This window comes from Egretta garzetta, unplaced genomic scaffold, assembly GCF_000687185.1.
Source record: "Egretta garzetta isolate BGI_Z169 unplaced genomic scaffold, ASM68718v1 scaffold405, whole genome shotgun sequence".
Classification (NCBI taxonomy): Eukaryota; Metazoa; Chordata; class Aves; order Pelecaniformes; family Ardeidae; genus Egretta; species Egretta garzetta.
The window spans coordinates 1,328,774-1,339,919 of record NW_009259854.1 but is presented as its reverse complement, the minus strand read 5'-3'; the positions used below and the strand labels follow the sequence as shown (position 1 = coordinate 1,339,919).

Genomic DNA, 11,146 nt, shown 5'->3' with positions numbered 1-11,146 from the left:
CTCTGGTGTGGGGTCCTCCCTGGGCTGCAGGTGGGGATCTGCTCCCCTGTGGACCTCCATGGGCTGCAGGGTGTAGCCTGCCTCACCATGGGCTTCTCTACAGGCTGCAGGAGAAGCCAAGGAGCCGGGCACACGCCCATCACACCAGAGGATTGGTGATGGATATCTCTTGAGAGGATTGGTATATGGACATCTCTCAAGACCATTTTCCTACCTTAATTCATATATATGTGATAACCTACTTCAGCCGAAGGAATATTTGGTTTCGCATACTAAGGTGACAGAAGCAGAACTTATAATTCCATGTAAACAAAGGTAATCACTACCATAGAAAACAATAGTACAGATGAGATTATTCCCTTTATCTTCTCAGCAGTTAAACTTCATATCCCAGGGAGGGAGCAAATAATAAAAAAGTAAACAAAAAAATTTATATAAAAAACCTTGCCTTTTTTAGCATAATTCTCATTAGATTTATTATACAGACAATGAAAGATGATGCCACTCCATGCCAATTCTAGCAATAAAAAGCAAGTTAGCTTTAATTTTGAAACCCAGCCCCAAACACAAAAAACAAACTGGAAGGATTTGTAACAAAGAGGCGACAAAGCTGACTAATTCTGTGGAAGAAAACTAAGGAAACCACTTCAGCTTATGCTCCATCCATGCACAAAGAGAAAAGAAAACAGCAAAAACTGCTGTCCTGGGTAGACTGGGAACTTAACTCCTCTCCGTTTAGAAGAGAGGTGGAGAAGCATCACTGACAGACAGTATCACAAGCACCTGCCCTATATGGCTGCTTCTCAAGTCTGTGCCAGGGAAATAATCTCCAGCACTCCTGGAAAGTGCAAGGGCTACTGAAAAACTAAAACTGGAGATGCTCTGGGAATTCTTAGTGTTTTGGAGTCTCCCATCACTGTTCATAGACTGCAATACAGGCTTGGACAGCCACAGCTGGAAGTAGTCATTCATCAGGTGTTCCGCATCGCTGTGGAGTCAGCCACGTTGCCTTGGTCTGGCTACTGAACTGGCATTCACATCACTGCCACTATTAGTAACTGAAGCAGTGAGTACTATGGGATATGGTGACCTGTACAGCTCTTGGGACCCTCCGGCTTTGAGTGGTGTTTGTTGCTCTGGGCTACAATTCACACACATCCTGCAACAACCACGGTCCCAAAGAGCTCATCATCCACAGGAGGGAGGGAAAACAGAGTCACCAATGAATTTCAGTTTATTCATGGGAAACAGGATGTTTCTACCAGAAAAGGAAACCTTTTGCATTATCAAAATATTTACCAGTCTCCCTACCTCCCAACATTCAATGTAATGAACAGTAAGGCTTGTCCCTATTTTGTTCTGCCTGCCAAACATTTGTTGTTACAGTATTAAGTGCTACGTAAGGAAGAAGACTCCCGGATATCACGCTGTGAGGCCAGTTGACTGGTTTGAGTTGCTCATTTTTCCACATCCCTCACACCTTTAAGAAGTCATAGCAGTAACATCAAAAGCAATCAGTTGAAAAAACTACGTATGACAATGAGCCCTTAAAAGAAAATTCAGATGCATGACAGGCATACATGAAGCACCAAGTCCCTCCAAGGCCCTGACCCAACCCCTGCTGAAACACCCAGGAGTCTAGTTCATGATGTGTAAAGAAACGAAAGGCATTCAGGTATTAACCTTTGTTGTCCAGCTTGTTTCAACCCCCACCCTCACACTGCACTGCTGAAAACCTATGCCATGAAGCATACGTGATCCTGACCCTCCCAGAAAAACCTTGCCACAAGGCCACCTCTCATACAGGTGAGGGTCTCAGCGTCCAGATCAGTGGGTCCTGACATGTTGCTGCTGGTTAGGCCCAGTCTGGGCAACACAGTTCTTGCCCCTTTTCTTCCTCTTCTATTTTTGCACTTGGAACACTGCTTTCCCGAAAGCCTATTTTAGTTTCCACACACTCTTCTCCATCTCCTCCCCCCACTGTCTTCCTGCCTCTCACAGCAAATGAATCAAAAACCAGTTTAGGAATTGGTCAAGATTAAGAAGTTCAGATGAAAACACCGCTTGCCAGGACAAGCCACTGCAGGTCGGTCCTGGCTCTCATCTCCCCCGGGAACCCTGGCCCCCATCGTAGCCATGGGCACCTGCAGGAGGCATGGGCTGTCCTTGCACTAAAGTCCTGCTGTACACACACTGTAAATCCAGTGCTTACCAATGTGCCAGATACACTGGGTGCGTACGCACATCCTCAAAATGGCTCAACTGGCTGCAGAGTGCAATATATATTGCTGAGCTGGGAAAGGCTGTTCCCTAGAGGCCCTCTTTAAGCCAAGGGGCCTTTGTGATACTAGAGATCAGATATAAAGGATCACGAAACAAGACACATGTCAGAAAAGTGGTATTTTAATTCTTCTGCTTCCAAGCATGCCCAACTAAAGTTTCATACCTCAAGGATAATCGCAGTAAATTTGCAAAAAGTAAAAAAAAAAAAAAATAATTGTAAGATGTATCTTAAATCTTTTTTCCCCTCAATTACTCTATAATTGTTCTTGTGATCAGAAACAAAATCATGAACGAAACAGAAGCTTCCAAGCTAATCAACTTGAGTAATCCTGTTGTTCCGAATTCCCATAAATCAGGGGGGGCTGGGAGAGTATCCATGTTTTGCTATCACAGGACAGACGACTGGAACAAAGAATGCCACTGTAGAAATGGAGAGATCTATATGCTGAGAGAATCCTGTAATACGTTGCAGCTCATAAGGAGCTGTAAACCACAGAAGCCCTTTTTCTCACGATGATCTGGAATAAGAGACAAAGAAAGGACAAGCCCGAACAGAAGATGAATATACGTTAGCTACCAGCAGCCTAAAATAAATGTCAAGTACCCAAACCAACCACGGAATATTTTGCATATGACCTGTTTCTGCAAAACTCAATAAAATAGTTCTTCATGACAACTCAACTTCAATAGTATGGTCTCACAAAATTTTATTATTGCTATTTCCAACCTCAACTAAAGCTTTCAAGGCTTCCTGTTTCACACCACAGTAAAAGTAATTAAAAACCCAATAAGCTTTATATTTCCTCTAAACCATTGCAGAGACCTCCTACATATGTGACACACTTCAATCACCCTAAGCACTACTTCCCTGTTGAAGTCCTGTAACAGTTAGCTGAAGAGGAAATTATTTCTTTGATTCTCATTTCCTTCCTTCACTCCACCTTTTCCTTCCTCTCTCTCTTCCCTCCCTTCTACAACAGGAAGAACAGAAAAGCAGAGTGGGGGTTTTATTACAAAATGATGGAAACATTTGAAGGGCCTTAGAATGTTCCCAGACTCACTAGAGCTCTCCTAGAGCAGTGGTGTCCAACCTTTTTTGATGGTGCAAAAAGTAGTTTTTGAGCACGCACCTCCTAAATATGTGTATTTATTTATAAATTATATACATGTCCCACTGTACTACTATATTATACACATTATAAAACCCCCACAAAAATAGAAATAAAAAAGGATGAGAACGATGGAAGAATCACCACTAGAACAGCTACAGAGCACTAAGTCTCAGGAGTTTCGTTACTGAGTCTGGTAGAAAAAAAAAAAAGAGTTGGTCCAAAGCTATTATAACGCAGCTATAGTAAGACGCAGTTTTGTTCCTCACTATAACCTATAAATTGTGATCAGTCAAGGTGCTGAACATCAGCAGGTAATAATCTGTGCCTCCTTTTAAACCTCATTTATGAATAAAGGTTCTCCACTAGATCAAATTCTTCCACTAATGATACTTAACAGCCTCTCTCCCCTCAAGTATTTCTACTTCTGGTACCAGATAACTTAAAATACCATAGCACACAAAGCTTTGCTTTAGAATAAACTACTAGATGATAGTCTACATCCTCCTATTCGTGGGTGTATTCAAAGAGCACAAGATAGAAATGATGCAGAGTTCACTGAACAGGCTTTACAGTATTTTCAGTCTTACTGCTGACATCTTGCCTTCCCCAAGTTTATGGTTTTTGGTGGTATTGAAAAATTATTTTTGGGGGTATTAAAAATAAGCCACTCATACAAGAAAAACCCCAACCTTTTTCTCTTTGAAAGCAGATAAACTCTAATCATTATTTGCTTTTCTAAATCACAGCTACCAACACTGCTTGTCCCAACTCTTTGGCAAAGCTACAGGGCTGCAAGAAACAGTGCACTCAAAAGCTGTTGGCCTTGGAGCACACAGAAGCAATCTCCACTATTCAAAGACTATTCTGTGCTCTCTTATTTATATTGGTGGCTTAAAGATGTTTAGCACTTAACAATACATAATAAAGACAAAGGCTTAGAGCCTCAAGGAGTTTATACAACTTTAATCTCCCACAATTGCCACCATGTGGCTGGGCTGGCACTAAGCAGAAGCACATGGAGCCTATACATTAATTGCTATGCAAATAAAAGGAGTGGGCCATAAGTTCAAAACAGACCAAGGAAAGCTGCTAAAGCATGGAACCTTTTTGCACAGGGTGCTGGTGAAGATAGAAGCTTGTGCCTTGAAGCTCTCTAAGCTCTACCCTCTGCCCAGCTTGAGCCAAAGAATAAAAAAAGCAAATGAGAGCTTTCAGCCTTGCACTCCGGTGAAGGTGAAGACCATGCCCTCAACACTCCTCTTAATCCAGGAAAACATAACCCTACTACCAAAGCCCTGCAAGTAGTGTTGGATTTTTTAGGCCCCCCAGAAGCTGTTCATAGCCCTTGTAACTGTAGATGCCACAATTTACTTCCCCCCCTAATCCAGAAGAAATAGCATACAAACAATGCCAAAACACTTTTGCCCTGAACACCAGGGGTAGAGCTATCTACAGAAAACATACATGGCTCTCATCTCTGCTTCATCTTTCTTACCATTCAAGAGAGCCCTTTGGTTTTGCAAATATACAAGAAAATGAGCATTCTCTGCTTTCTCAGCCAGGTCTTCTGCTTCCAATCTGCCCTATTTCTTGCTAGGAAATGATGTTTTGCTCTCCCTTTCTGCTTCTGTTCTTTCAAAAGATGACTGAACTCCTTGGCTCAGTAACTATTCCTGGCTATCAAGGTCCCAATTAGGTCATTTGACAATCAATGACAATATCATCTGTTGTTCCTGTTATGAGCAGGCTCTGCTCTATTAACTGCATCCTTATGATCAGGTCCACCCTAAAAGGACACACAATTTATGTAAGATAAATTTTATCAGGAACACACAACGAACTTCCTAAATGCCCCAAACCCATTATGGACATACTTCATTCAAACATAATTTTCCAGTGATAAATACATACTCTTAAATTAAGTGGGATAAAATGTTTAAATAGATAATACCAGTTCTCTCTTCCCTGAAAGCATAGATCCCCGTTCTCAATATTCAGTCGTTATAGTATCTGGACAGGTTTCCTGTTTGTTGTTTAAAAGTCATTGGTGAAACACAGATCACAGTGCAGCTGGTAAAACACCGATTTGACAATCACATTGACCCATGCTTGCTAGAGAATAAAGCTGAGAATTCTGTGGTGATAAAGTTAGAACCTAATTTTCACAAGATGTCACAGTATTGCAGCTACATTTTCACATTATTTTATTCTAACAGCACAGAACACATCTGTCTTCTGTTGCTTTATGGAAAAAAACGTTTACATACTGACAGATAACCTAAAAGCAAACACTTATTTTCCAAGTCTGTATATTCTCTATCCACAATGCAGGCTGCTGTCATACCAATACCTCAGCATGTAAGGTGAACAAAGGAAAAGATTAAATATATAGCAATACAGTTTAACCACAAGGTTGCAATCTTTTAACCCTATCTTATTAATGCATCTATCTGCCTGCATCTGTAAATACGTTCCTTTTTTTTTTTTTTCTTTACCTGTAGTTGCTGGGGGTCATTGAATGGGGAGAGAAGGAAAATTTTTCTCTATTGCAAATGAAACTAAATCTACAGAACAGCATAATCTGTGCATGAAACAGCAAAGATAGGAGTTACGTGAAACCCTTGCTTGCAAGAGATTTAACCCATTTTTAATACCATGAACCTACTAAACATAAAGCACATTTTTCTTTACCCACAATTATTGCTTTTTCAGTTATGTGCAATCAAGTCACGTGCATATCATATAAAATGACACAGGACTCATTTAGAGGACTTGATTTTATGTGCAGGAACCAAACATGATACCAGTTGTTTTAGCAGTATATCCCCTAATGCCCAGATGTCTCCATGAAACTGCACTGGTAGTAAATTTATAATAGGCAACACAAACTACTGCAGAACATAAAAATTAACCAAAGTTATACTTACTGTAACCTGGGAAGCATCCATGAATTGTAGGCCAAAGTAATCTGTTTCCACAAGGTCCAAATGATATACAATCTGGTCGAACAATTCCTGTCCCTTTGCATTTTTCTGTAAGAGAAAAGAAAGTGGGGTTTTTTTGTGGGTGGGTGTGGGTTGGTTTGTTTGGGTGGGTTTGGGTTAAGTTCAAGTGGGGGAGAGGAGATGCACAATGGAAAATAATATCTAAATAGCAATTCTATGTATTCTAGAGATTTGTACTGACATTTCTTTTTATCTTCTTCAAGAAAGATAAAGTGACAGGTTGTTCCTGCCTGCAGCTATTCCAACAGCACTGGACTTCGCTCTCGAAGAAAACTTTCAAAGTTTGCTGTAACTCAAAGTGTAGGAGCGAAAGGAAAGGCTGATGTCCTGTAAGCATCCTAAGTCCCAGAGCCAACCTTTTAAACCCCAGGAAGCCAAATTCTCCAGTAAAAGCTTGCTTGACACACTGCCTGAAATCTGCTGTTACCACATAGCAACTGCAGTCACACAGTGCCACACCACCACTCAAGCTGCAAAATAAATTCTGGACAGCTTGAATACTTGAAGAGCACTGTGAGGAAAGTTAATGGGATTTGATAAGAATCTTTCAATAATGTTGCTAACTGCAATCACCTTTACAGCCTTTAAATGAAGAAACAAAAAAAGGCAAAAAAAAAAAGCTGCAATTCTTACTCGGCATGCCATCTGAAACACATAGGCATGGAGAAAATATTCACCCCAATCATGGGCTACAGGTAGAAAAGTTAGTCCATCTTAAAGCTAGGCTGCATTGGGCTGTGTACTTGTTCTGAGGTTAAGCCAAAAATTTAGACACCCGGTGCTTCAACTTCAAACACTAGAAGCAGCAAAGCTTGGAGGTTACAGGTGGGTAGGAGGAAGAGGGAATAACAAAGCAATTTTTCATGCAAGCCCTGTTGTGTTACTTGGGGAAGGAAGTTTTCAAGGTCCTGAGCAAAAAACCCCTTGGCTAAAAATACAAAAGATGATCATAAATCTCAGTAAGAACTGAAGCTACAGTTGTATTTTATACAGGGAACTACAGATCTGGAAACACTTTTGTGCCTGCTGTCCCTCATACACCTCTGAGGTTTGGGGTTTTTTTGTTTTTTGTTTTTTTTTTAATTTTTATTTTTTAAAGCTGTACCATATTAGGCATTCCCGCTTCATCCCAAAATGTAGCAAAATTCACTAATTCCAGCTGAAGGCGAGCTAAACAGTATTCAATTCCTTTAGTATAGCCTTCTGCACAAAAGCAGTGATTATAACATGCAGAACTCCTGTCCAGGATTCCAAGCTGTCTAAAATTTGTCTTCTCCAGCAAAAGACAAGATGAAGAGTTTCATCCCTCCATTTTTCCAAGAAGGTCAAGCAAGCTTAGGTGTAGGTAAGCAAATTTTAAGTTGAGGTCTTTGTGGGTTTGAGGGGTTTTTTGGTGGTGGTTTTTTTTGTTGGTTTTTTTTTTTTTTTTTTAAACTAACAAAGCAGAAGCACAGAAATAAAATCTTACAAAATTTCAGGAACAGTGTTAGGAGCTCCATTAAAACAAGCTGCATAAAAACTTAAAACAAGCATTAAATTATCATCCTAAGATAATGCTTTATTATTTTGGGGGGCAAAAGGTAATATTCTTAATCGAAGTTGAACATGCTATTGAAAACAGAAGAGAATACAACAGCTTCTTAAAACACTACATTGCTAAGAAACCATCATCTTTAGATGTACAATAATTGATATAAACCAAAGTTTGCCAAAAAGTATCGAGAACATATTTTCTCATATGCTGTAAATTCAGCACTTGTTAAAAGAAGTCAAACCAACACATAGCAGAATTTAAACTGATTCTGCTCAAATGAGGGAGGAGAAAACCCTCCAAAGCAATAAAAAAAAAACAAATGGCAAGACACAAGGAATTCACAAAACTAGGAAAAACTGATCTGATGCCCTATGATCACTGTATTCCTGGCTGCTTGCTTTATGACATTAACTACCAGTATGTTTATCTTCCACTGCCACACACCCAATAGAAACCAGAGACAGCACACTCCACCTTCTGTACCCAAATAGTAGTTAATGTTCAACAGATGTGGTACACGGAGAACAGCTCTGCACTGCACGGCAAGACCATAAAACACAGTATTACATACATAGCTTACAGGAAATTATAACTTTTAACTTGTCACGAAATGAGCTTACCCAACAACTCACACCACCTAGATGATAAAGCTGCTGTGGCCAACAAATTGCTGACAAAAAAACTTTCCTTGAGATGTCACAGTAAAGGGGGAGATAAAAGTGACTAACTCCTTTCCTCCACTAACAGTAAAGGATGACCTGCTCTCCCTTCTTCTGCCTCTTCACCGCCTGACAAATCCAGGGAGTCAGATCGCAGACTGTAAGTTGGTACCTATGCACTGAATGAAATGGGGGGTATAGGCAAAATAGAAGGTTTTTTTTTCTCAGAAATTACATATGCCCACATGCATCAAAGTGGTCTCTTAATGGAAAAAATGTCCATATTGTGAGAAAGTTCTGATCTGCATGGTCTTTTCCTCCTCCCCTCCTTCTAGATAACACAAAAGCTTAAATAAAAAAAAAAAGCTTCCTCTATCAAAACCTGGTACTACATAAATAATATGAAACTGATTTCATACAAGAAAATTTTCATAGTAGTTCAGTTGGAATTCAACAAATCACACTTTCTCTACAGACCCTCAACTTTTGCATATTTTTGGAAAGTACACTAAAAAAAAGCAACCTTAAACTAGGAATATTTTACAGTCCTACCTTGCTAGACAGATGGTTCAGAACTGTCAGATGTAAAAGACCCGCATAACTTCTGTTTAAAAAAAAGGAGTATATGGCAATAAAATATATATATATACATACTATTATATACAGTTACTGCTTTGTTGTTACGAAAGTCATTATAGTTAAGAACAGTGATGTAAAGAAAGCTGCAAAATCTTGCTTGATTTTAGAGGGTTTTGTTTGTTTGTGGTTTTTTAAAAACCTAACAATTAAACCACTGCCAATTTCTGCTGGAGTGTTCCTTGGAACCAAGGAGAACTTGCATGAGCACCGGGAAACCTCACAGGCAAACGCTTGGGGGGCGTTTCAGATGTCCAGCCTACAAACAGAACTAAAGCTGGCACCCAAGGCTGAATTACACTTGCAGGTTGGGAAGCTCCATGATAACGAGCAACTGCTTAGAGAAAGGAAAAAAAAAAAAAAAAAGACCAGGTATTTCTCATGTCAGTCAGCCCTGTCCTGCCTGACAGTCATGCCGGTTTCCTCCACTCTGTATCCTGGAAGCCCTTCTCAAGTATCATCCCCCCCTCTCCATGTTTTCTGTGGGACCATGAATCATGGCATCCAAGAAAATTCTTACATTTAATGAAGACTTATTGCTGGGTCCTCCTACAAGGATGCAAATCGGCATGGGTAGAAAGCACCTTGCGGAGCCAAAGCGACAGCTGTATGGCCCACATTTCAAGCAGACTAAATTTTTAGCTGCCAAAGACCTCCAGTCTCAGGGAATCTACAGAAATTCTTGTCAGCTAAAACCTGACAAAACAAAGATTAACTTCTCTAATTAGAAACTCTTCCAGACTTGACATGCAAACAGGCAAGAGGTTTTAACATGCTTTTGGTGGGCATGAAGGAAAGGGCAAATTCATCCGCCAGGGACGTTTTACACCAACTGGCTCTGGCCAAACAGGCTGATCAGTGTTGATTTTAGCTATTCCAGAATTGTTTGAAAGGTTCTGCCAAAGGGCATGAAAACGGTACACAGAAGCCAGAAAAGTCCCAGTTTAGTGCAGATACAGCGGACTAATGCCACTCATCAGTCTCAGAGCACATACAGCAAAGCTGGAGGACTTCTGCGCGCGCCTTCCCCAAACCAAAGTGCAGAATGTAGCAATCAAGCACAGCGCATTATGTGAACCCAAGTGGAGTGGCTGAACTTGTTGAGTCATACTAGAGAGTCCAGATTGCAAGCATTACAAACGAGCTACTAACAGATTTCAGGAAGAGCTGAAGTTGTGCTTGGGAAAACAACCCGTAGAGTAGGCCAGGAGTACGTGAAATAGCCTACAAGTTGACAAAGTAACAGGAGAAAAAAAGAAAATAAATAACTGCCAAGAAAAAGGCCACAGCCAATTAACTGTAATGTGCCCCAAACTGAATAGTGAGTAGTAGCAGAAATGAGTAGGTAGGACACATTTAGCTTCTTTTTCTAAATACAAGATTATGTATTCTGCAATACATCAAATATTTTTGCAGAGCGGGTTGCTATGATCTCATGGTCAGACACCAGGTTTTAGCTTCTAGTAAGTTAGTAAAGGAGCGTTTGCAGCTAGCAATCAATCCTCTGCTCTGCAGGCCTGATACTGCTCTATTCCAATGGCATCAGCATTTCCTCTCCTGCCCTAGAACAGGGCAGCTCAGTGTGTTCTGCTTGGTCCTCTTACACCTGAACTCTTATTACCTCATTTTTCAAACCCACAACTAAGGCTTTACCTGACGGCCATACTGCTTAGTAGCAAGAACTTGCTTTGCCTTTAGCAGTCATTGGCAATGTTGTTTCCCAGCATTTCAGACGTACTACAGGCTAAGCATGCGTAAAGCCATCTGGGCTTCTTATTAGCCTTGACTCCTGGTGCTCGTTATCATCTCTCCTTTAACTTGCTTTCTTCTAGATAGTCAAGCCCTCAGTTCCTCAAACATATTCACCTGTACTGAAAGAAAGCAGTATTTGCATAATTTTAAGCATAACAATGCAAC

The 11,146-nt window shown here is 40.5% G+C and overlaps 1 protein-coding gene across 1 annotated transcript in view; it reads right to left on the bottom strand.

The window, feature by feature from the left end:
- Positions 1-7,517, bottom strand: part of EPB41L4B (erythrocyte membrane protein band 4.1 like 4B) — a 123,373-nt gene extending 115,856 nt beyond the window's left edge. Inside the window, exons 1-2 of the mRNA XM_035895469.1 lie at positions 7,506-7,517; positions 6,323-6,427 (exon numbers count right to left, since the gene is read on the bottom strand). Coding sequence (XP_035751362.1) covers positions 6,323-6,427; positions 7,506-7,517 — 117 coding nt within the window. The remainder of the gene's footprint in view (positions 1-6,322; positions 6,428-7,505) is intronic.
- Between the last annotated feature and the right edge of the window lie 3,629 nt (positions 7,518-11,146).